The sequence below is a fragment of the Ptychodera flava genome, chromosome 6, assembly GCF_041260155.1.
Source record: "Ptychodera flava strain L36383 chromosome 6, AS_Pfla_20210202, whole genome shotgun sequence".
NCBI classification, from domain to species: Eukaryota; Metazoa; Hemichordata; class Enteropneusta; family Ptychoderidae; genus Ptychodera; species Ptychodera flava.
The window spans coordinates 12,967,942-12,994,816 of NC_091933.1; the positions used below are offsets into that span (position 1 = coordinate 12,967,942).

Below are 26,875 nucleotides of genomic sequence, written 5' to 3' on the forward strand. Positions count from 1 at the left end.
TAACAATTAATTCTTGTTTTTTGGCAATCCCACTCCAAACAATAGGTCCCTGAAATTATTGTGAAATCAATTTCTTGATTGGCATAATTGTTACACTTTTCACATCTAGCAGCTAGTACGTGAATTGTATTTAAGAAATTACATAAATGTATAAATCAATTTTACACCTTATTAATCACTGGTATTTGGTGATTTCCTTGTCAACATGAATAATCTAGTGATAGTGGTACAGTTTGCTTTAATTACTCACAGAATATTAGTTGATTTGTGAGTTAATTGTGCAAGCCCAAAGATGCACTAAGCTTTGTCAATACCAGTGAATTTTGTGAAGTCATCCTCCAGATTATTAGTGATATTGTACCCCATTATCCATCATTATGGCCCCAGATGTTTTCTACATCTACAAATTCACTCAGTCTGGCATTGCCAAAACTTTAATAGCAATAATGTACCCCCTCCCAGCCCATAATGGACTCAAGCAAACTTTGCACTCCTAATGTACTTAGCTTCGCCTCGTACATTATGTAGTGCAAAATTTGTTTTTGTCCATTATGGGCTAGGAGGGGTATTGCATTGAATTAAGTTTAATACAGCAGATTTCACTTGACCTCACCAATACAGTGTATGCAGTACATGCATATTGCGCATGGCACGTGTTTAACAAAAAGTTAACAAACATAAGAAAATAATAAAACAGAGAATGAATGAAGGCCTGCAGTGGGTACACTGTAGATTAAAGCCGGGCACCTCATGTTTCATGAGAATATTGAGTTCAAATAAATTGCAGATTACTGCTCTATTTTACCTATAGCCTAAAACACATTGAACAAAAACAAACCAGCTTTATCTCTGAGGAAACTTAACTAACTGTGCAAAACTTTCAAAGGAAAACAAAGAAATAAAATCATGTATTAAACAGTCATTGTCAACAAGCACTAATATGAGAACCAGGAATTGAGTGCTGCCACATTACATCTGTTGATTTTGTTATATGTGGATAGCATATGCATTCAGTGCTGTGTTTATACCAGACAACATCTCAGTTAGATCAAGTGAAATCAGCTAGCAGCTGTAAGCTGAAGGTCTGACACCCACCCCCACCTCCCCCACCAAAAGAAGGAATTACAATGTACATGTATGTTTATATTGCAGTCAGTTTTGTATGATTGATGGCCCAGATACAGTTTGAGACTTCTCTCATCTTGCATCTCTTCACAGGTAGCAGCGGCTTTTGTGGCAGCAGTTCTAGCCGGCGCAACAGCGCAGTACCTCGCAGAGCAGTACAGCAAGAATGACAAAGGGCAGGACAGTGAGGTGTCCCTGGCCAGGCAGTCTGCGGTGCAGGCCTCGGCCAGCGCAGCCAAGGCGGCACAATCCGGCGACTCCAGCGCTGCTGTCAAAGCCGTAGCAGACGCTGCCAAAGCAGTGGACCAAGTGGTCAAAACTGACAAAAAGCCCCTGAAGAATGGTAATGCATCAACCCATGTGAAAAGCAGTAAAATGTGTCAACTACTTTGATACATGCATTCTGGAGTGTTGTACACAGAGCAAAAAAATATGGCATGGATTTTGACCCGCAGCTGTGTTACATGACATGTTATGAAGACATTTTCATTGACTTTGAAGTATAAAATTTTCTACAAGGGCTTTATATTCTAAAGACGTTGTGTCTGAGCCTTTTTTTAAACCACATGCTAATACATCTATTTAGTATTAAGAACCAAGAAGTATTCTCACTCAGAATATGCACTTAACTTACATGTTAGATGGAATAGCTATAGTCCTGTTAATGTTTCAAATGCTAGATTTTAACTACATGTGTTGAACACTTAAATGCAATGCACAGGAAGCCTAAGGCACATGTAGGTTGACATGTACATGTACCAGTATGGTTCCAATAAACTCAATTTACATTTCTCTGGCAATTTTTATATCCCTTGGATAATATCACCTGACCTGATGTTCTTATCATATTGGTGAAAGTAGAATGCTTGGGGATAGAAAATCAGAAAAATCTGTTGGTATGCTCCTTTTGCAGACACATTTTAAAGCTTATGTTGGGTAAATGAAGCCTTATTTTTAAGAAACTCTACTACAGGGATCGTAGCATTGTAAATTTCAAATATCCATAAATTTTAGGTTATTTGTTTTTCAAACAGTACCAAATTTTGCTTTGTGACCCCTGATTTTTATAGATCTTAAATTTGAAAGAGATTGGTTTGATGTTTACTTTTGGAAAGTTTCAGCAGAAGTTTTGAACCTTTAAGTTTGAAGGTGCTTATGTAACTACACCTTTAATGTAATTAAAAATTAAAATTACTATAGTCTATAGTAGCTAAAAAATTAAAAAAAAAGATTTGAGTGAGTATGCATTGTCATAGCAATATCCACTGGCAAAAACAAAAATTTAACGAAAATACTAGTATGTGAATTGACATTTTCCTCCACAATGTAAATTGTATACATGTACATGCACGTGAATGTTGTTTGACAGGGCCAAATAGAGTCAGACAGTCAGAAATTTATTCTGGAAATCATACTCAAGAATTTAAAATTGGTAATTTTCGTGTTAAAATGGCATTTCATGTTTTCTCAGTGGCTAAGCATTTGCCATCATCAATGCACGTACTGAAAGGGTCCACAGTCTAATATTGTAGTGCAGAAAGCCAATGAAAAGACCAGTAAATGTTCATCAAAGTTAATGGACTATGTTCAATTGTTGCCACCTACATGTATTTAGATTGTTCTGCCTATTTTAGCTGCGTGACTGAAGAGATCTAATTTCTTATTCTGCGAGTTGACACCGGCGCAATATTGTACATGTCTTTTTGCAAGTGACATCTGACCTCTCCTGTCATCTCGCCTTGACTGCAGGGAATGAGCTTGATGATTGAAGGACATTCTGGCATGCACAGAAGTTACATCATCAAAGCTCATTGTCACTCAAAACTCAACTTGATACAAGAACATGCTGACATGTTCACAAGAGACTTGCCTTTACATAGTATTTCTTTCAGTGAAGCATCCCTTTATGTCCTCCAAATGGAACAGAAAGATAGTCTGACGTATAATATCAAAGGATTCATCTTCTCAGCATGGTATCTTTGAGCATGTTTGGTGACTAAATCTCAATTTGAGAGAATTTTAAAATGCATATTTTATTGCACATATATATATATATATATATATATACACTACATGTGTTATATATATATATATATACGCTACAGTGTTATAATATATATATATACGCTACATGTGTTATATATATATATATATATATATATATATATCTATACGCTACATGTGTGTTAATATATATATATATATATATATATATATATATATATATATATATATATATATATATATATATATATATATATATATATATATATATATATATATATATATATACGCTACATGTGTTCTCTGTAGCGATCATTTAGGGAACACATGTAGAGTGAAACTCTGAGTAACACCTAAGTCCTGTTTTCTACTTGTTATCAATTTTTACCGTAAATTGCTCTGCCATAGAGATATTGAGCAGTTTTACACCATGAAGGATGTATAATATAATAGATAAGTTATTTATGAATAAATTAATAATTAATGAGCATAATTTATTTGTAATTCCTACAGGCAGTAAAATGAGTTCATGACCTCAACGCTTTCATAAGAGTGACGGAGACACGGGATAGGTCTCAAAAATAGACATTGTAAAAAGAAATGCTTGTATCATAAAGCTGGGACCTGAATGCAAATTGATAATGAAGTGGTGAATGTACAGAAATATGGCTTGTATTGTAGTGCAGAGATCCATTGAGTCAATCTATGTATTGCAGATTAATGCTGATAAAGAACAAGTTTTTTGACACCATTTAATTGGTGTCATGTTCCTTTCATAAATTTTCCAGATTCCCTTTTTTGTCTTCTTTTTTGATAAATAGGCAATCCCAACATTTACCATTTAATATTTCAGTTTCACTGGTAACCCAGTGGCAGGATTGAACCAATTTGAAATTAGTTTGGAATAATTTCTGTGTATTGAATCATTTTCACCATGAACATGTATGTGCTGACAAAATTTTGTGCAATCTATAAATAAAGTGGCAAGTATGGTAATCATAATTTGGACAGGTTTTGTATACAGTTTCCAAAAATTGTGAAAACAATTTTTGTAGATACGGCAGCAAGCCAGGGGAGATGTCCAAGTAAAAAGTGTCTTTCAAATGTACACAAATTCACAAAGCGAGAAATGACAGTGTATTATGGTACCTCTATACAATGCAGCTAGTTCACTAACATTTTGAGGTTATAATAATTGGATGTAACAGAACAATGAACAGTAAAATAGATCAATAAGCAACATCACCTTGATAATGCTTGATGCCACATGTAGGTGAACATATTGTGATTTTAATAGATAAGTGTTAAAATAAGCTGTGGATATGAGATACATTGCTTGCCTTTCCTAGCATATTTCAGAAATATGAGTCACATTTACTTCTACCCATTATTGCTTCACAATATTTGCAGTATTTCACGTCATTACATTATGTAGTTTTATTTCTGCCAGGTAATTCTCTCCATGTGAATGAACACGGGGAGAAGGGATGGAAAGGATAATGTTTCCATGCCAACAGCAAAAATTTACAAGGGCTTGAACAAAGTAAACAATGCCCAAGGCTCGTAACATGGAGCTGTATCGTGACTTTTACGTGCAATGAATCAAAAACACTTGTCACAGCTGCTTGATAGCATAAGTAGATAACCTGACTCTGAAATTTATCTTTAGTTTAATATTTTGAAATAATTTTGATCAAAAAGATGTTACTACATGAATGCACATGTGTATATCTGAATGTGGTGAGTCATGTAGAAATACGCTTGATGCCTTCATACAAGTCCAAGTTCTGTTGATAGGTGTAGAATCCACGGCCATAGGAAATACAATAGCTTGAAAAATGTTCCAGTCCAGCTCAGTGTCATTGAAAGTATTTGATATTAGTTTTTGTTACAGAATTAAGATGGACACTTTACATTAGGTTCAGGAGAAATTAAGGAGAAAGTACATTATGTGCAATCATTACAGAAAAAAAAACATGCTTTACGACCAGATGGGCCCATTTTGATACTAATTTGTGGATGCATTTATTATATGAATGATCCCTGTACATATGGAATGTCTCTGGGTCAATATTTGGTATTTATAAGATGTACATGTCTGTATCATATATCTTGCTATTAAACTAATCGAACATACATGATACATCTGCTTGGTTTTCTTGTATGTCACTGCAATTATTGATGGTGAGCATGCATACATGTATGATTCGTATCAATATCACTGTTTGGTTTGGTGCATTTAACATGATGACCTGTATTTGCGAGTGTGATAGAACCTCTGAGAAGGGCGCCCTCAGTGGTTGAACGTACGGAATTAGCTAGGTCTACATGTATGAACACAATTGTTGTGTGTTTGTGTAAACCAGAATTTACCATAGCCTTCTATAGTGGTAAAATACGTTGAAATGAGGTTGAAAAAGTCAATATCATTAACTTACGTTCAGTGGATTCTGTAAAAAAAAAGAAATATTCAAAATATTGGGAGACAACACTGATAACTTTCAGTGGTATTTCATTACCACACAAATGATATGAAGGTGGATATTTAATTAAGTGGAAAGTGGCAAGTATGAACCAGAATACACATCAAACACATCACATGCAATATTTTGTTTCACTCACATTGACTTTGCACATTCAAAAAAAAACCAGGGTCAGATGTCAACAGTATATTGGGATGTTCCATATATCAAGCTATCCATCAGGGTCATTGACCCTCCCGTTCTCAAAGGTCTATGATTAGGTATTATTACCACACACTTAAAATGCAGCTGCATGCATGTAGACTATCATGCACTTTGGTTATATATGAGTCCATTGAATGTCTATTGGATGAATCTAAAAGCCATTTGCTCACATTTTAAGTGTGAATCCATGTGACATACTGTGCAGGTACATGGCACGCATGGAATGAACTTTGAGATTGTCCTTTTGCAGAGTAAAATTCATCTGTAATTCCACCCAACCAGGTGGTGATGCAAATTACAAGGTGTACTGTACTATAAATCATGAGATTTTGATGAGATTTTTCCTGAAGGGAACTTGCTATTCTTTGAGATGAATTCACAATCAATGAAGACTAATTATGGGGCAAAAGAGCATTTACATGTAACAATACATCAATACTGATTTATGACGGCAACTCTGTAACCCCTCTCTCTGTATGTAACCTTTGAAAACACAACTCATAGAGCAGAATGCAACGTAGATTGTTATTAAATATACTGGAGGTTACTTCAGAGGTCAATTTTAACACCCTTCAGGGAGCACAATCTGCTAAGTTGAAAGTGAGTTAATTTCTTTGCAGTGCCAGTTGGTAGATCTCAGTAAGTTTTATCAAATCTACATGGAAAATACAATATATCAAAAAATATTACGGCTGTCTATCTAATAGATGGATGTTCAAAACAAATTTTTGTGCATTTCTTCTGAAATTAAGCAAGGTCAAAATGATATTTCATAAAATCACTGAATTTTCTTTTTATAGAGCCATGTGTAAAATTTTACAAAAAATGAGAATTGGGGTTCCTTAAAGCCAGTGTAATATGCTATGAGTCACGTTTACTGGTCAATGGAATTTATGCCAAATATTTTTGTGGATATTTTTTAAATTTTTGTTCGTAAACTTTATATTTCATGGTGTATAAAATGAAAACAGGAAGCATATGAATTCTTTGATTTCAACATGTCCTTGGAGTGGCTATACCAAAGGTACATGCATAGTATTGTCTAGCGCACATTTTATGATTTTATCTGATGGATGTTATGAATGTACTGCTGGTATACCCATTACTAGAAATGACACTGATAAAAAGTAGATTTTATGAATAAAGATGACTAACAAAATGAGAGATGGACTTGGCAACATGAGATTTATTGATAAAAAAAATCATCAGCACACTGCACACAACGGAATTTTCATTCTGATATCAAATTTTAACAAACCGCTTTTAATAAAAAAAAGAAATTCTGCTACTGTGTGCCTTCAGAATGGCATATTTCAAAATTCTTCGAAATATTTTGACTTTTAAATATCACTTACAAATTATACACTCATACTATATTAATTTCTGAAGGCCTGACAGATGGATGCAGCTGTTGTATCATCTGATTTTTTATTCTTGTATCACTGAAATGGTATACTTATTTTTTTAATGCCGCCTTCAGAATATCTGGGCTACAGCTTAATTGTCAGTATTACCAAAAGAAGAAACAAACTGCATTTTGTATAAATTTATCAGTGCATCAAACGCCTACCACGAAAGGTGGGACAAACTTTCAAGAAACTTCACCCTTAACCTCCCTATGTTTTTTTGTTGTTGTTGCTATAGTCACAAGTTCAAAGGGCAAGGGTCAAACATTACATTATGAAAGGTTTGTATTTAATGATGCAAGATTGAATCTTAAAATAATAAATATTGGGATATGAAGTCTCACAAACTTTGAAGTAAATATCAAGCTGAAATGTTTCAAATCATCCATGAAGAAATGATGTACGAATACTGTACAGGTTTAGTTATCTCTGCCATTTTGAGATTTAAACTACTTGCTTGCTCAAATTATTCCAAATGACAAGATTTGTGATATGGACCTGTAATGTCCATTTAAATTTCATGAAATGCAGCATGCCTTGAAACCAAACTTTCATTATGAAAACACAATTCTTTCATTTTTTTTTTCATTTTATTTTTTAATTAGTACTGTTAGTAATCTGCAGTACCAGTATGATTTAATACTTGGAAAGTTTTATCTATGAACTGTTGATTATGTAATTGGTTGAGGACATAATCAAATTTTACATTGACTGCAAGTAGTTGTAGTGACTATGAAATCAATTGCGACTACACACGGAACATTCAAAGGTGGAACCAAACAGCTGCTACAGTTCTACAGCGTGGCATACATAGACACGTTGTATGCATATGTTGTATGTACCACTGCAAGACATAGGTAACTGACGAGTGATTTTAATCCATATTTGAATGTTCTACATTAGATTGCACATGACACTATGTGCAGTAAATTTCTAAATCACTGTCTATGGAAAGAACACGGTTATGCAATTACCATTGCTGGGGCATATCACATCTGGTCAAGTTGATTAAATCCCCTTATCCATTGGTATAATGATTCTTTTTACCCAGGTATTCATGTATGTTTCTCGCAATGAAATGTAGCGTGATTGGTATATGTATATATATGTAACCTATCAAAAGTTGACATATGAAGACATCATTAAGATTTAGTACATGTAAGCTCTTGCAATTTTCTACCTGATAATGATCACACTTCTCTAACTTCAGGTGTTTCAAGATTCCATGCACAAAATGACAAAAAATTGGGGTACAGTTGTATTGTGTAAAACAAAAATGACAGCTGAAAATGATGGATGGGTAGTGTAAAATGCACGTGTTCTGCGTTTAATTGATGGCAAGAAGATGCTCTGAGTTGACCCAGTCAAGTGGACTGTCTTCATTCCTGCAGGGGCTGCTTCACATGCTGGGCTTTCCTTGCTATTGTGTCTTGTCAATTGAAGTTTCACACAAATGGCTTCTAAAACACTCATACAGCTAAGAGGACACTGTTTTCTGAAAGCGGTTCGATCATAACTGTTTATACTAATGCCACATACTGTATGTTATACTGACAATAATCACTTCTGAGTCAATAGTTACACTTGTCAAGAACATCCTGATATACATCTCAGGCTGGTAATGCACCACATGACCCTTTTCCATCTCACTGGCAAATTCTTACCCTACGCATTCATATGATTGAAATTCATGGAGAGCTGATCTAAGAGCTGTCCTTCAAAGTTAATTATGTGCATTCACATTTGGAACACAGAGAGAGGATGGAACCTCTCCCATGTGGGAGAACTTGCTGGAACAACAAGGCAATGCGTTAACTTGGCCAATCATCTGATCTCGTCTTTTGTCAGTTTTTGTATAGTAGCAACTGACCACGTTACGTTGCAGCAAAACCTCCAGACTGTCCACTTCCTGCAATGTTAACATGCATTAATTACAATTTAGTAAAGGGGATGATTTTTTAACCTAATTCGATTGTGCAACATTCCAGATAGTTGGAAGTGATTCAAGTCCGACATTCAGTACAACTGAAGCAGGGATGAAGATAAAGAAACTGGACAAAAATTTAGTAATTGAGAGAAAGGACTTGCATATGCAAGGACATTATATAATGAATCAAACACAAGACAAATCCAGGGTATTTCAATTTCAGTTTATACGTGTACATCCATGCGGTAACCCAAAACAAGCCATCTTTAAATTTACTTGTGAAATGTACTAGCCAGGTTTTTATGACAGTGTAAGTTATATTCCAATAAATTGTCTTTGCAAGAAGGAGAATTTGAATCATAGCACAATCTCTATTGTTGTAGCCATAGCAACAGGAAGGCACCTTAAGGTTCTGGGATAAAAATTGGACCATTCCAAACAATAAATTCTTTGCAAACGACTGAGCTTGTAACCAAATTAAACTTAAAGCATTTGATATTGGTAAATGCTGTATATTGTGATCATTGTTAATGTAAGGATTGTGTGACTGTCAATTTGAACACCCTCAAAAATATAGTTTGTACTTTCCCCTGTACAAACATTGTGGTGTTTCCGGTCGAAATTTGCACCAACCATTGACAACGTAATGAACTTGGGACATGTTTCTTGAATTTTTCTTTATCTATCCTTGTTTTGTTTTTGTTACAGACTTTTCAGGTTGTCAGATTAGGAATCAATCACTAACAGCTAGAACTTTGTTGTTTCATAGAAAATGATCTAGGGCCTCAAACAAAAATAACAAACAATCTTTGGAAGACAGATACAACAGATTTTGATCACGTAAATTTCAACCAGAGAAACTGTAGCATTTATAGAAGGAAAGGAAATAAATTTTTGCGAGATTATTTAAATGAGCTGTCACATGATCCTCATGTAAACAATGGTTACAAAATACAAACCAGAGAATTCACTAATGCCTGTATCTTGGCCTTCAGAAAAAATAATACATGAATTAAAAATAGTCTCTATAAAAGAAGCTCAATTGTTTACAGAGAATTCATTTTTAAAAAGGCCAAATACTTGTCTTGGAACCTTAAGATATTGAAAAAAGTCAAATTTGCTTTCCGAGCACCTATACAATGGCACACTGCGACACTGCAAAGAAGCACAATGAACATATGCAGTGGTCAATACTGCTCATGCATTGAACAGATTCAACACATCTGTGGTACACTTGTATATGACGCCCATAGCAAGTACTATTACTTATACACATTGGTCTCTCAGTTTCCTGGGTACAGTGTGCCTTCTGGTGAAGCACTGAGTCAAGGCAGTTATCCTGATACTCAACGCTTTCACCTATTAATGGGCATTCCGAACACTTCGGCATTGGAACTACTATTTAATAGAAATAATTTGTCTTTTTGCATTGAAATTGTCATATATATCAAAATCTAGCTAAATAATAATTGTTTTTGCTGTGTGCTCTTGTGAAAATGTTTCACAAAATTTGCATGCAAATGTAAGATGCAATACATGCTTATAGCTGACAAATTCACGAATCGAATGTACACTGTACACATAAAAGAAGACATGTACAAATGCATAAATATCTCCTAAGCACATAAAATAAGAAATCACAAACAAATCTTCCAGCAAGACCATGCTTATTATTTCAGAAAACGTACTTGACATTGACACAAAAATCTTGTGAGTTCACATCATCATCACACACTAAAGCTGCTAGCTCCGTACGTAAGCTATATACATGTACATAAACAGCAAAATAACGACTATTTGGTTCACAATTTGGCAATGTAAGGGACCGTCTCAGATTGTCGCAGAAGTTCAAAAAGCGAAATTCATTCGTTTAGGGGGGAGAGGGTTTGACCTCCATTCAATTAGTGAACTTCACTTTTGCACTTTTATTTTGTGATCACAAGTTTTCGTGTGTTTATTTTAAATTAAAGAAAAACTGCACACTCGTGCCAACAAATTTTTAACTGTTTCCATCTCGTTTGTGCCACAAACACAATTTACCGATAGTAACATTGTATCCTAAACCTTTCATTCATCAAATTATACAAAGACAAAAGTGTCATTTTTTAAAATGTGCTATTTATAAGCGTCTGCTCTAACCACTTGATGTCTTTATTCTCACTTGTAATGCACCTTGTCATAGTCGTTTTAATATGATTGAACATGCTTGGGCCCCCTTGTCAAAGTTTCTTGCTTATTTACCGCCCCTATACCAAGTACAAATTGCGTGTTCACAAAGACAAAGAACAGCACAATAGATGCAAAAAGGTAAAGTAAAATACGTAAAATAAAATGCGGTAAAATGCCCTCATCTGATCGATTACTTTAATTGTAATGTAACAAGGGGCATACGTCTTTAGTAGCTATAGCAAAATGCAACGTTGTACTCTCCGGCAGACATGAACATTTCGCACTTTTGAAGTTTCGTTTAGGGGGAGGGGGTTTTGATCTAAACGAAGAAATTTTGTTTCTTGAACTTCTGCGACAATCCGAGACGGTCCCTAACATCAACTGATTATTTTGATATGTTTATAGCAAAATAAATGATAGAAAAATAACTTTTGCTGACATTCAGTTAGCGATATGCATACAGAATAAACCCAAAAGAAAACTACGCATTTAAGTACACAAATTAACCCCTTCAACACAAGTACTTCAGTGCAAATATTTATAAATTAAGAAAAGAAGCACTTTCACATTTCTTTTGATTCAAGCAATTTTGTTCATCTTTCATTTTTAGCAGTTTTTATCTAAAATATAGCTCAACATTTCATTTAAAAAGACTCAATTTACAATGCATGTGAAACAGAAAGACAAAACAGCTATTTCATTTGAGTGATGCACAAAACAATAGGCCTATTTAACACCAACTAAGAATTAATATTATTTTTGTACAGGGTATATTGCACAAATGCATAAATATGACACTTTCATTACAAAGTTTGACAATTTTTTGCTTTTATAATATTGAAAAAAATGGAATTTTTAAATTCACGTACTGGTAGGTATATACGATACAGTTTAATGATTGTCAGGGTATGTGTACCCAAACATTTTTGGATTGATACAAAATATGTGCTATGTGTATTCAGAGGCTGTATCACTGTCATGGTGACATTCTATTGCTACCTACATTATGTTTTGAATTGAATACTCTACTGATATAGATAGGCGGAAGCTTCCCTCCACCCTTAGATAATACACAGCTACTACTGCATATACGCATTGTCCATCAGAAAGGGTAAGGACATTAATGGTATGATACAGGTTATACTGCTATAAAATGTACATTATTATGTCTTTGCGCTACTTGGTTTTAAAATCATAGGCATTGACAAAATAAATTGTTCATGTTTTCAATGTTTTGACGGTGACAAAGGTGTGATTCACTGATGGCATACAGTTTCTCAGAATTAAAGTGTGAAAGCTTAAGCATCAGTGTCTTTTATCAACGATAACGTTATTCACACAGTAAACACAGACGCATTTCAAGAAAGCTTCTGCAGTTACAGTGTAATATGAAAGGACTGTTATTCACATCAAGCAAACAATACTGCTCCGAAAATATTTCCCTTGTGAGGTTATGCACTGTGATTATATAGCTTCATCCAATTGAAGCTGTGTTAGGCCGATACCTACCACCCCTCAAACCGAGTGGAATAAGCCAGTTTGCAGACAGATGCTATTTCCGAGGTCCATACTAAATACTACACACAAACACAGGGAGGTGAGGTAGGAAAGTTACATGCTCTAGTAGGATGCATCACTACAGGGTAGGTGTAGGGCAGATTAGAGAGTTCAATTTAACAAGTACAGCATGCACGGCTGCTGAGATCTTCAGCCCACACACTAGAAAGGAGAGGGTCTAGTCTACAGTGTATAATCTTCATCTACCTGTGGTGACTTCAATGTAACACGTGTCGCACACTCGTACCGGTTTCTTGGAGGAAGCGATGGTTGCACTCTTGGAAGAGCAATCATTGCAGAATATCATCCCACAATTCCTACAGTGATGCTGTTGACAGAAAAACAAACATACAAGAAAGATTTTCACTTTATTTGATCAATAAGAGCCTATTGCAACTGACGTAAAAAATATACGGACTTTGTTTGTTCTGTAACAAAAGGCTGACTTACAAGTATGTGCTTATATAAAGATGGCACATGTAACTATTTTAAAATGATACTACAATTAAGTTGTCACCAAGAATCATTGTGATGATTTTTTTCCTCAACTGAGGTAATAATGAAGAGGCTCATTAATATTAACCTGTTCACCCCCAATTCCCTGTGAACAGGTCCACAGTCACCATTGATAACGATGGGTTTGGGCCAAACCATGGTGGTGAAAGGGTTTACAGCTGACCTAAGCAATTTATTTGGAGTAGTTAATATAGATAGCAAATGAAATACGTGAAGTATAAATACTGACCTTTCTAACGGTGACGGAAAATCCCTTGCCGCACGCCTGACAGTCAATGATTTCACTGTCATCTTGCCATTTCCTATTCAGCTTCTGCGTATTTACAATCTGTAAGTTCTGATTCTCTCTGCCTAGTTCGTGCATGGCTGCCTGGGCATCGTCCAGTTTCCGTCTCAGCTCGGCAGTCTTGTTCTGAAGTTTCTCATTCTGGTTTTCACTTTGCAGGCACCTAAGAATATGCAAATTGCAAATATTATATACATGCATATCTTATTAATTTCTCAACATAATCATAATGGATGGAGCCATGAAACCTTCAAACACTGGTCAAGAGTAAAGGTCTGCTTGATTTCATGGGTTATTAGGGGGTTGGGGGTCAGGGTTCAAAGGGTAAACAAAAAGCCTTTATACATGTAGGTATGTTTGAGAGCCAATTCGCACAGAAGAGTTTTGCTATCCACAAAATCCGTACCTTTCCAGTAAGACTCTCCTTTCATCCTGGTTATTCTGAATAGTTGCCTCCATCACTGAAAATAAATGACAGCCATTGTGAGAATTTTTGTCTCTTTCCAAGTACCATATCATCCTTTCAGTAAGATTACAGTCATATCATCCTATGTGAGGGTCATGAAGAAACTGATGACCATATGAGGTTGTGAAAAACTGCAAGATTACTGGTCTGGGTATACTGTACTCATGTATGTATCACTGCAAAGCTGATGAAAGATCACATGATCTTTCAAGATACTCAACTGGGGTTTATTTACTAAACAGTTTTGATCGGGGCGAATGAGATATACATATAGAGTACTGGTATATATAATTTTTAGACTCAAACTTCTCAAACTGAAATTTAAAACTAACTAAGTCTCAACCAAAAGGACAACATGAGTATATTTTATGATGAAATACTGTAAGCAGACTTCCAACAGAACATCTCATTGATTTTATTGGTATAGTACATTAACATACCTGCCATTTCACCTCTGAGTTCATCATTGACTTTCTCTAATTCTCCAACTCTGCCCTCTGTCCTTATCAGATCACCCCTGACAACACCCAGGTTTTCATTCAGGGCCGAGATCTGCATGTTGAGCTTGGCCTCCATCTCATCCTTTGTTGTTTGTAGGTCATTCTTGGCTTGCGTTTCAGCAGCCTGAATTCAAAGAAGTACATGTAAGCTACAGGTGCACGCTGATGGTCAGTCAGGTTTTCTTTTAACTGAGTGTCAATTTGTGTATTGATGATTCAATCAGGGTGTAAGAGAATGTCAGGAATATTTTACCAATTTTCTTTCGATTCAGAGTTTAAAATTTCATTTTGACTGTCATGTATGCACCTCATCTCTGACAGACTGTAAGTCCTATTTTCAACAGATGAAAATTCTCCACTGATAATGGCTAACGACTCATTATCAGTTTCGTTGAATTCCCAAATAACGCTCATTAGTACCCTTGGCATTTATCAATAATCTATATAAGAAATCAAACATTATAGATGTTCTCTTATGTATGGCACTGCAACTTTTGAGTTGCAACACTAGAGAAAAAATATCGCCAATGATATGGTGTTGCTCACAGTGTTGGCGCTAGGAATTTTTTCATTGTAGCCACAGTCTGTTAGTGTGGCTAAAATGATCAAATTTTTTTAGCCACAAGCAATTTTTATTAGCCACACCCAACAAATCAATTTCACATACAAATTGCACAAACCCTATTTTCAATAACGTTTGTACTTTATTATCCAAATGTTGGGCCAGGGCTATTGTACATAGTAGTATTACACTTTAATTCCTCGACAGATAAACTGCTGAGTACATTTTCTGCCAATTTTATAGTTGCAGATAATAGTGACCAGGAGCACAGTAAAACTCCAGTCCTTTGTGAAAGTTGTCTGTCCTTCAATTAAAAAAAGATATATGTATTAAAACAAAAATTGGTTGTAACTTCCTTTCAGATCTGTATTTTATGAATGCTGGTGAATAAATTGACCCTTTTCTTTATAGACAGGGACAAACAAACTTTTGTTTATTTTTAACTTTTATTATGACACAAACAACAAATAGGTCTGCTAGAGTTCTTTGGAACAAAACTTGCACAACATGTCATGAAAAAATCATCGAAGTCTAATCATTGGCCATAATTATTCCTCTTTTTTATTTTTTACAAGATTTAAAATCTGCTGTATATACCGCTATCTGGTGATCTTCACAAAATTACAGTGATTGCCTGACTATGCAAGGCATTTTCCAAAAAGTATCAAAGAAAACTATTGGTATTAAAAAATTGCTTAGGTTTTAAGACTTAAGTCAGTGAAAAATCAAAAGAGCAGTTCGACAGTACGACAAATCTAAGATCAACCGACTCATCTGTAGTCTCACATTTTATACTTTACATGCACAGACAAAAACCTTGCTGTAATTTGTTCGACCATGGTCTAGGACCGTGGTTCGTCTGTCTTTGTTCTCTTCATGGTGGTTTTCTTATTTCCTTACTTTTTGTAAATTAGAAGCTATTTTAAACCTAGTTACATGTACTTTCCCAACTGAGAACAATCAAAAACTCTTTGTAGTTTGCAACCGTAGCTGCCCGCAAGAAGCATCGAATCGTACCGCGCATTCGTAACACATTTGCATTGTTTGGGTGTCTCGAAACTACCCAAACCGTACACGGACCCAGGGTATACAAACTGGGATCTTGAAACTTTTTTGCGCATGCTCATTTTCGCCCTGGGCAAAGTCCAACGCCATCACTTCAGTCTCACGCTCAAGAACTCTGCCGTCGATCCCCGGGCGTCGATCATCGGTCGTCGACGTACAACAGAGCAACGAATTATTTTGTTCAAAGGCTAGATATTTGAATGACTGAATATTTCGATAATTTGACTGATCTAAGGGTTATTTTGATTCGTTAAAAGTGACAGAACCGGCGTTGTGCTGCTATGCTGGCGTGAACTCAAGTTACCCTTCACGCTTGCACCCTGACGCGACGTACGTCATGTACGTGGTTAAATGTTTCGTACGATGCTTGCAGCATTTATGCTGAAAATTTTTGATAGCGGAAAATAACGTACACTTATTTAGAAAAACGACTAGTTGTTAGAATAGTGGGCTACATAAATAATCCATTACATATTTTGGATCGATCACAATGAATACCCGCATGTCGAAATTCTTGGTCCTTCGGGAAAACAGTCGGTCTGGGATCGCAGGACTGACGCGACTTTCGAAGACAACGTCTTGGGTCAATGATCCCAACACGGCACCCATTCACGAGCTTTCGCCACGCGTGGCGAAGGCGTAGCAATTTTTTTTCGCCACAACGGACATTTATTCGCTATTTGCGACTGTGGCGAACGTTAGCGCGAACCCTGGCTCACATTTGATCGGAATTGGTACATACTAGTATTATTGGTACCAAAGGTCAATGATGAATGTTATTTCTATCTGTTCAGTGCAGCAAAATTCTACATTGATATTATGACAATGATTTCTACACAGTACAACCAGAAAAACAAGAATGACAACAGCAAATAAGGTCTGCAACATAGGTACTGGAGGTAAACTTTAGAAACATGCATATCAACTTCTGCAGCAATGGGACAAGCAGATCCTACATACATTAGCAAATGTCAATAAAAAAAATCAGCCAGAGAAGGCTTGACAAAAAGAAAAGGTGGGAGAGTGGGGAAATGTAAAGTAGGTGATTTATTTACAACCTTGGGGATTTTTAAAATGCTATCAGTTCTGTCATTCAAATGTAAACAGCACTTAAGTTTGTTACATATGGTGAAATGCCTTGCACTGTAGGGGGTGATTATGATATTTGGAATTATCCTGGATTGAAATTTCTTATCAATTCATGTGTGTCTTGCATGGAAAAGTTGTAAACATTGGTCCAAAATGAAAAAATTAACCTCAGCTTAGTTTTCTGGATCAAATTTCACTACGAATTGATACCAAATATGACAAAATTATGTTCACAGCCTTAACCACTGTCTCACAACATATCCTGGGTTGGTATAGGTCATTTAAGGTCAAAGACTGAGAGAATTACCTAAATTATACAAATTTGGGATTTCCCAACACTTTGAACAGAGGATAACATCCTTCAGGACTTTTATACCAAATTACAAAGCTATCAGATAAGTAGTTTTTGAGAACAAGTTTTCTTGACCAAAAATGACAAAATTGTCTTAAAAATACAAATTTGCATATTTCTGGACAATTTCCATATATCCAACTATTGTCATCCCTGGGCAACTGTACACCAAATATAAAAGCTGTCTGTCCAACAGTTTTAAAGAAAAAATATTTTTTTACGATTTTTGACCAAAAATGAAAAATATTGCCCCAAAACGGTAATTTTGCCAATTCTGTTAGAATTTCACGAAATTAGAAGGGTAACATCCTTGCAATATCCAACCTAAATTTGAGAGCAATTGGGCCATTTTCACATTTTGTAAGCTCATTTGCATAATTTTGGCAACGCAAACTTCATTTGAAGAAAATCCAATCTATAGCCCAGGATGCATCCACACACCAAATACCAAGCTGAAACGTGCAGTGGTTCACGTGTTTTTGATTTTGACGGACATACTGTACGTACATACATACATACATACACACATACATACAGACGCCACCGACTTCAGCTTATATGATAACCTCACATTGGTATACCAAATGGGAGCTAAAAATGGCTTCCTAATAAACCATGTATGATGTGCGGGTGGATGTAGCATGTATTCAGTTGGAATGTAATTAATGGAGGATTATAATAAGGTGATATATACTCCATCTGTGACATGGGGATACGATTTACAAAGTACAGTACTTCCCTAAGGAATTCGTTTAATTTTCAAATTTATCACTTCTCTAATTTTGAAATGCCAAATAGTCATGGCTTAACTGTATGTGCACGCTGAAAAATTAAGATTCACTGCCACATACTGTAAGTGAGGATCCCTCTAATTACACATTCAACTAAACATTTAACAAAGCCGGTCATTTCTTCAGCTTGCTTTGATATGAAATATCTGCACATAGAGTAACACATGGCAGAGAAACTGTTGAGCTAAATATAAACATTCACTCTCACCAGTTTGGTTTGCAAGGCTGCTGATTCATCTCGCAGCATGGTCTGCACTCGCTGGGCGACTTCCTTGGTCTCCTCGTGCTCAGACGCTGCTTGGGCAAGCTGGTTTTCCAAGTCTGATATCTGTGACTGAAGCTCCAGCTTCTGTTTGATCAAAAGCTGTTTGGCATCCTGTAGGCTGTTGATTTCCTGTTGGATTTATGAGATGTGTACATGTACTATTACAGCTGTCATAGACAACATATTCTTATCAAAGTTGAGGGAGATGCATGCGATGTAATCATCCCCTGCTCTATTTGCCTGTATATACAGGTGTTAGACACTTCATAGAAAACAATGTCTGTAGTATCATCTCGTAGGTGTCACTCAAAAAGAGTACATCACTTTGACATTTAGCATGAGTGATCTGATCTTGATGTTTGATTGCGGTTGTAGCTACTACACATGTATGAGGACTCCAACAAAATACAAAAACCCAGATAACATGTGAGAAAGACAACAGACTTATTATCGCAATGAAGTACATTATCATATTATAACATGGACAACTAGCGAGACATGTCTGTCTTTTTATTTATTTCTTTGATTTACAGTTTCAATCATGAGAATGCAGTGAGTATGTTACACACCTTTGATTTCTCTTCCTTCTCCTTCTCAAACGTCGTCTTTAAATCAGCCAGATTCTTCTCAAGGAGTTCCTTTGCTTCAGTCAAGTCCCTGGTGGTACCTTTCTCTTTTTCCAGCAACTCTTGGACAGCATTCTGTAGGGATGGTCATTAAAACAATTAGATGCATAAAGATAGAAGTGTTCTGTAGTTGTAGATGGGTAAAGTTTGAGATGGAGTATTTTGTGGGATCAGTGTCAAACCCGTATTCATGACAATGTACTGACTATTGGTGGCAGGTTTTATGAGACGCTAATACATGAACTTTAAAATCTGACAAATCATTCTTGATTGTGATGACAACTTTGGAGTTGGAAATCCTCCATTCATATCACCTCCACAGTAACTTCTGGTACAGCTTAAAACATCTTCACTCAGCAGCTTTTCATTACATGTTGTAGCAGTGGGTCAAAATGATGATTCGGGTTAGAAAATGAGCAAATTTACTGACACTATGCGCTATCTAATAGTTTGTTCAATATATAAATTGTCATCACAGCAGTCAACAACATCCAGTGAATACATGTGTTTCTCTAATCATATCAATAACTTTATTTAGATATACTATGGAATACAACTGTTCATCAGAAGATACATGTACATGTATTGTGATAAACTAACCTTCTCTTGTTCCAGTGACTGATGTAATGCAGCTGCCTCTTTCAGTTCAATGTCAAGTTCAACCAACCTTGTATCTAATGCTGCCTTTACCTGGACAGAAGAGAAACCCAACAAAACGAAAAGTAGGTAAATAATCTTTGACAATAGTTTCCTGCTGCTTGTGTGAACTCATTATGAAGTTTGCACAGTAAATGAGCTTTCCACTCATGTTTTTGTGAAAACCAAAAATTTAATTTTTCCCTACAGAGTTAAAACAGGAATAACTTCCATTTTGAATTTCAAAATCGGTAAATTTAGGTAATTTTGCCTCTCTAGTACCAATATCTGAAGAGTAAACTCCCTAATGACTCCTGATCTTGAAAGGTGATGGTTCAAATTTACTTGAGGAATGTTTGAGCAAAAGTTTAAGTCTTACATTGTAATACCTTTACAAACAGTTCAATATACATGCATGTACCATACGATACTGAGTGTTTCTGAGCAAAGAGACAGTAACTGACTTACAGTACATGTGCTGTACAATGTATTAGGTGATCTAAAAGTATGAAACATGTCTTTGAGTATCAGAGAATCAAACCTACATGCATGTAGCACCAAGATTATAAAACACTGGGCTGAACCACAGAGTGTCTGTTACAAAAATTGGTGGGACATTGACAAAACAAATTTGTCCAATTCTTTTTTAATGCAATCAATATAATAAACATGTGATGCAAAGTCATCTATATTCCTGTTGACAATCTGGTTATAAACCAAATTATATTTTATCAGTCTTTCTAAAGACCAGCTGATTCATTGAAAATAAAAAGTATATGATACCATCCACATATTTTTTTAGTTATGTTACAATGCTAAAGAAAAAGCAAACCTGTTTGTAAAATACTTTATAATCTTCCTCAGAAATATCAGCAGTTCTAGAATAATTTCTGTCTAATTACCTCTTGTAAATTTCCTAGATTAGTTTTCAAAGTTGTTTCGCTATTCGTCACGCTGACCAGATCCTTCTCCGTCTGCATCAGGGTGGCATGAACGTTGTGTAATTCAGATTCCAGGGCTGAACCTTTCTCTTGGGAATCCTACAAATAGAAATTGGGATATGATGGTCATACTACATAATACAGATTCCAGGACTGACCAACTCTCTTTGGTACATACATAGAATTTGAGACAGGATAGTTATATTATGTACGTCAGATTCCAGAGCTAAAGCTACCTTTCCAGAATTCTATGAGGAGAACATCAGACATACATGTAATAGTCACATTGTGTAATTCACTATATAATACATGTAAGTTCTCAGAATACATGAAATTCAGCATGAAAACAAGAAACCCATATCCTGAAACACTGGGACCTCAACTATATATTTTTAATAAGCACTAATCATGAACTTCAATAAAAGCAAAAGAATCTACAAGGTAACAAATCAAGGAATTACTACAGCTACTGCTAATTCAATAGAGTGTTGAATGTACAATGTACGGTATGAGACTTACCCTAAGCTGTGATTGTAACTTGACAACCTGTGCTTCGTAGTTTTTGCATTGATCACACTGTTTGGCAATTTCTTGTTCAAGGACCTTCGATTATCACGGGAAAAGAATAAAATTTTTACTGTGAATCTAATGAATCAAATTAAAGAAATGCTAACATCTTGTGCCCTGAAATTGTTTCTAGAGGTTGATGTATTTAATGTAATGGGGTAGCAAAGGATAATTCTGACCCTGAAATTTCAAAGTCCATGTACACTTTCTGAACATTTCAGTATACCAGTGCAAAACAGCCCTCAAGGAGACCTTACTGAACAGCTATCACAGCAAAAGTTGCATCATATTCTAAATCATAACCAACAGCTGAACTCTCTATCTCTCACCTCAATCTTTTTCTGCATTTCTTCTTGCATATTCTCCTTCTGCATTAACTGCTGCTCCAGTTCTTCACAACGATTCATCTGTCAACCAATTCATCATATGCCAATTTAAAAAACACATCTGATTCTAAAGAGATTATCAGATGTAATTTCTCATCATGTCGCAAGCGTTCTGTACAAGCAAGTGTACATACATTTGCCTGATTCCAACAGAGGTGCACTAGTCATTTTGCTATGCTAACAGTAACTTTATTATATTACATTGTTGCAAAATGTTATATGGCTATAAAATCAAGGATGCAATCTGTTTTCATCTTCCAGTTTTACTCTTTACTTGTACTTTATCTAATATCTTCAATAATGACAGGTTACAAAAAAGGTCTCGATATCATCATAGCATGAAAGTTTGTTGGGTACAGCACCCTATACGGTTTGACCAACCCTACCAAAATACATGTATGCTGTACAACCATATGTTTACATAGACAAAGTACTGCATAGGGATGTGTTCAATGATGTGAGTGAGCCTTAAACTATTTCTCACTTTTACTGTATCTATGATCACAGAAGTTCTGACTGCTTTGTGTCAGTGCTGAACTGATCCTGACCAATGTTACTGTATGTAGAACCATTTATCCTACATTAAGTAATTGGATTACCAAGAACACTGGAATGGTGTATTCATATAAGCACTACCACAGTGCACTTATTCTAACAAGTACATCACGTCAAAGATTGTCACATATCAACAAACCTGTACAGATTGGGTTGGTTACCTTATGCAACACCATGAAACATCAATTTTCCCTTCACCTAATCAACAGCATTCGACTCATTGCTTTGTTCCCAAGTCTTAAGTTTTCTTGAAAAAATTTCCAGTCATCAGTAATATTGAGACAATTGCTGTTTTCTATGTCATGGAATTATCCCACCAAAGACTTTCACTTTTTAAGGGAAAGTATAGTAACTTTCAATACTTTTCAGCTGTTTTTAATGTCAGCAAAAATTTCTTGTTTTTATACTCCCCAAGGCATGTTGAGATACATAGTACCAGTGTTCTGCCGAGGCCGCAGCCTTGCGCCATTGCCGCAAAAATAAAATTGAAGACCCCCAAAAAATCAATCATCGGGTCCGCAAGGCGCAGCGCACAGTCAGTCCCACTAAACTTTCGGTAAAAAAAATACACTTATTTACGTGCTATACGTGAAAGGCCAAACGCGGAAGTAGACATTCCACGTTGCTCATGTGTGCATGCTACTCGAGCGCTCGTGAGAACATGAGACGTGTTGCTTCCATAGCAACCTTCAGTGATTTTTTATTTGCATAATCGTGAAGTAGGTTTTCATTGGCTAGATTCGAGTCAGCCAGTCGGCGTCTCTGTTAAATTCAATGCCTCTCAGTACTCTCTGGAAAGGAAAATGGTTTCCATGAATAAATCAAAACGACGAAGCAGAACAATTCTTAGTTTCTTTGGACCAATTCAGCCCCTAAAAAGGCAAATCCAACAACCGGACGAGTGAAGACAATACAATCGAACATGACATTGTGTCTCAGCCGTTTACATCATCGGAAACTGAAAACCAATGCACGACGCTGCCATCCACATCGGAAACGCATCAGTCAGAAACAGAGCAGTCTCAAAACATTGAGCAGCCATGCATCGGAAACTCAGCCTTCATTGAGGCATGTTCGATGTCTTCATGAAAAATGGTTACGTGATTTAAGCTGGCTCCACTACGATGCCGAAAACAACCAAATGACTTGCAAAGTATGCATAAAGCATAATAATAAACGAAATACGATGACCTGAGACAACATGAATTTCCGAACGAGTACACTTACTCGCCATGTAGACTGTAGGTAGGACCATAAAACTGCAGCACTCATGGAATCTGGGAGTTCGAACTTCGAAACAACAACATGGGTATGGCACGTAATAAAGTGTATAATTGTCTTGAGAACGACCCCCTTTTTTCAACAGCGACCCACTTTTTGAGCTTCCATGGGCCCTCAGACTAGACCCCACTGATGCAAAAGCTTGGCAGAACACTGTAGTACTCATCCAGACTAAAATTAAAATATCAACAATAATAGCTGGACAGCGGAAGTTTCAACATGCTTTGGGGAGTGGAACAAGAACTTGAATGAAGAATAGCGGAACATCATCGAGAAGTTACAGCTACTGTCCCTACAATAAAAGGAGCCTCACAACCAGATACCTGTAGATGCCTCGCGGACACATTTGTGTGTAAATGTCATAGAATACACTGAGGGAGGTGCACTACACAGCAGTATGTCATATTCAAATATGGGTATCATTTTAATAGGCATCCTCTTTTCTAGTATATGTATACTCGTACCTGTTTGGCCAAATTTTCATCCTGTTCTGAGATCTGCTGTTGCATCGTCCTAATGTTCTCATCTTTGCTCTTCAGCTGCTCTTGTTGCTCCTGTCTCTCTTTCTGCAGCTCGCCAACCCTAGCGCTCAACTCTGTCTCTACCTGGATCTTCTCTTCTAGCGAAGACTACAACCAAGCATTTCCCACGCCATTAATGACTACCCTAGGCAGTCCAATCACTCAAAGAAAACTCCCGATTGGCCCAGTGATGGTACATGACTTATGGTAGCTTTTGCTATGAGTGAAAGGACTCCCCAGTGAAGTCAAAATGCAGAGCAATAGTGGAGAAAAGCGCCATGCTTGTTGCTTAATTGTGCCAACACTGGTAGAGAGGAGCCATGCAGAGACAGATTACATTGATTAGATTGTGGGCAGGCATGGAAAATGTGACCTGGTGTAGAGTGAGATATCACTTCAACGAAATGAGACAGATATTAATAATAAGTGATTACAGCATTTAAGTAGCATGAACACATTTGAATTAGTGCAAAACTGTGAACTCTGAATGCTACAATGAGTATGTGTGAGGTGTATTGTTGTATGCCACATGGAAATATGAAATTATCATTTTTTTAAAATCAGTCTAATGTTAATAGGGGTATTAAAATCCATAAGAATAGTTGATTCCACACAGAGGTTAAAGTTAGCCCAGCCTACAATGTACCAGTATTTTTGCTCTTTGACCTCCATTCTGAGGTACAGTATAGCCTAGTGTGATGTCATAAGAAGCCACAAGGGGTCAAAGCTCAAAGGTGAAAAGTCAGTGATTTATGCATACCAGGAGAATCACTGAAAGTCATCAATTTCACACTGTTTGACACTGCAGATGCCTGATGCTATTAACAAAACAACAGTTGCAAGATTCACATCTTTTACAAACTTGCTTTCTGTTTTTCATACGAAGATATCCTACCTTTGCCTCTTTTAAATGTAGTTGAGTTGCTGATAGTACTTTGTTGAGTTCTGCTACCTGTTTCTGTCTCTCTTCAACCTTCCTGCTGGAGTCTGCCTGCATTTCTCTCTGAGCAACAGTAAATTGTCCCAGATTGTGTTAGTTTGGGGGTCATTTTAATGGCAAACTGCTCCTAAAAATGTTCGGAAACTCTTGACGACATTTTGCGATAATTTTAAGTCACATATCAATTACATTTCTTACTTTGCCCCCTAAGGAATATTAAATTGTCTGAAGCACCTAGCTAGTCCATGTAAACTTTGTGAGAGCAAATATTGTTGAATTCCGGTTTTGACATGAATTGCCACCAGCACTGATCAACATCACACATACATACATGAGTATGTACTGACTGTGTTGACAAGCTGAATACTGTACATTTCAACATGCCTTTAATAAGCAACAGACCAGGAAACTACAATTGCTTACATGGAACAAAAAACACTTAAAGTGTTGCCAAAAAGAGGTCTTGGGCTATAAATGCATGACTTTGATTGCCATTTTCACAGTAATTTTCAGACACATTTAAAAGTATGAAAGTTCTCTTTTCATTGCTTTGGAAAAAAGAATTTGAAGTGATTTCAAAGAATCACACTGAAATAGTAAATGCTTAATTTTACAAAAACACACTTACATGACAAAATTTAAAGACAAAAATGGCATGGGAGATCACATGTACTACTTGCATTCTGAACTTTTCTGTAAATACCTTCCATTAATTGAACAAGATTTTATCATAGTTTTCTGTGTTTTACACAAATTATTGACACTGCATACTGTATAAACTCATAACAATTCCAATGCTTCAATGCTGTTACATTTCTGTACCTTCATCACCATAGTTACATTATGAAAACCAACTCTTCATTCATTTACCCTGGCAGTGACAATTTTACTTTCAAACTTTTCCGGAACCTATTTTTATTGATGTGTTTGAGTTCATCTAAAGTTTGATATTTCTGACCTTTTCCTCTTCATACTGTTTTGTCTTCTCATCAAAGTCCTTTGTTCTCTCCGACATTGACTTGTTGGCCTTGTCAAGGGTTTCTTGTAATGCAGCTTTTTCTTCATTAAGACATTTTAACTGATTGAAAGTGAAACAAAAAAATAAGATGACATACAAAAAGATAATGAAACATGAAAATCATTCAATTAGAACATTTTCTTTGGACTGTCTTGTCATGGTGTGCCATTTCTAACAATTTTAGCAATTAAGTCTAAAAAATTTGAGAAAATAGAGTGAAAGTTGATGCTTTCTTACTTTCTCTTCAACTTCTTTCTGATATTTCAATGATTCCTGACTCAGTCTGTTCTGTTCTTCTTCCATTTTCTTCAGCTGCCCTGTGTAGTCACCTGTCATCTGTATATAAACAAACATATTCATGTTAAGTGATAGCAGTCATGGACATGGAAAAAGAACCTGCTGGTCCGGAAGAAGTTGAACATTTTAGATGGCACTATAACTGATTTGAAAATTCCAAAATGTCAAATATCTCTGAGCATCACGTAATTCTTAATATAACTTAATCAAAACCAGTTCCTCTAAAAAATATTGCTATACACAGGTACCCTAGTTTCATCAAGAAACTGACATTCATGACTCATTCATTTCAAATCTATCACTCCTTTTTCCCCTTTATTTCAAAAATGGCTAAAATAAT

General features: G+C 36.0%; 2 protein-coding genes across 2 annotated transcripts in view; one reads left to right on the plus strand and one right to left on the minus strand.

Moving 5' to 3' along the window:
• Positions 1–3,156, plus strand: part of LOC139134875 (uncharacterized) — a 64,897-nt gene extending 61,741 nt beyond the window's left edge. The window contains exon 14 of the mRNA XM_070701953.1: positions 1,219–3,156. Coding sequence (XP_070558054.1) covers positions 1,219–1,518 — 300 coding nt within the window. The 3' untranslated portion in view covers positions 1,519–3,156. The remainder of the gene's footprint in view (positions 1–1,218) is intronic.
• A 3,826-nt stretch (positions 3,157–6,982) lies between these two features.
• The window catches only part of LOC139134877 (early endosome antigen 1-like), a 39,878-nt gene continuing 19,985 nt past the window's right edge, over positions 6,983–26,875 (minus strand). Inside the window, exons 22-36 of the mRNA XM_070701954.1 lie at positions 26,476–26,574; positions 26,179–26,298; positions 25,176–25,283; positions 24,224–24,388; positions 21,867–21,944; positions 21,490–21,573; positions 20,932–21,069; positions 19,994–20,083; positions 19,337–19,468; positions 18,711–18,896; positions 14,584–14,767; positions 14,084–14,138; positions 13,621–13,840; positions 13,083–13,203; positions 6,983–9,131 (exon numbers count right to left, since the gene is read on the minus strand). Coding sequence (XP_070558055.1) covers positions 9,097–9,131; positions 13,083–13,203; positions 13,621–13,840; positions 14,084–14,138; positions 14,584–14,767; positions 18,711–18,896; positions 19,337–19,468; positions 19,994–20,083; positions 20,932–21,069; positions 21,490–21,573; positions 21,867–21,944; positions 24,224–24,388; positions 25,176–25,283; positions 26,179–26,298; positions 26,476–26,574 — 1,815 coding nt within the window. The 3' untranslated portion in view covers positions 6,983–9,096. The remainder of the gene's footprint in view (positions 9,132–13,082; positions 13,204–13,620; positions 13,841–14,083; positions 14,139–14,583; positions 14,768–18,710; positions 18,897–19,336; positions 19,469–19,993; positions 20,084–20,931; positions 21,070–21,489; positions 21,574–21,866; positions 21,945–24,223; positions 24,389–25,175; positions 25,284–26,178; positions 26,299–26,475; positions 26,575–26,875) is intronic.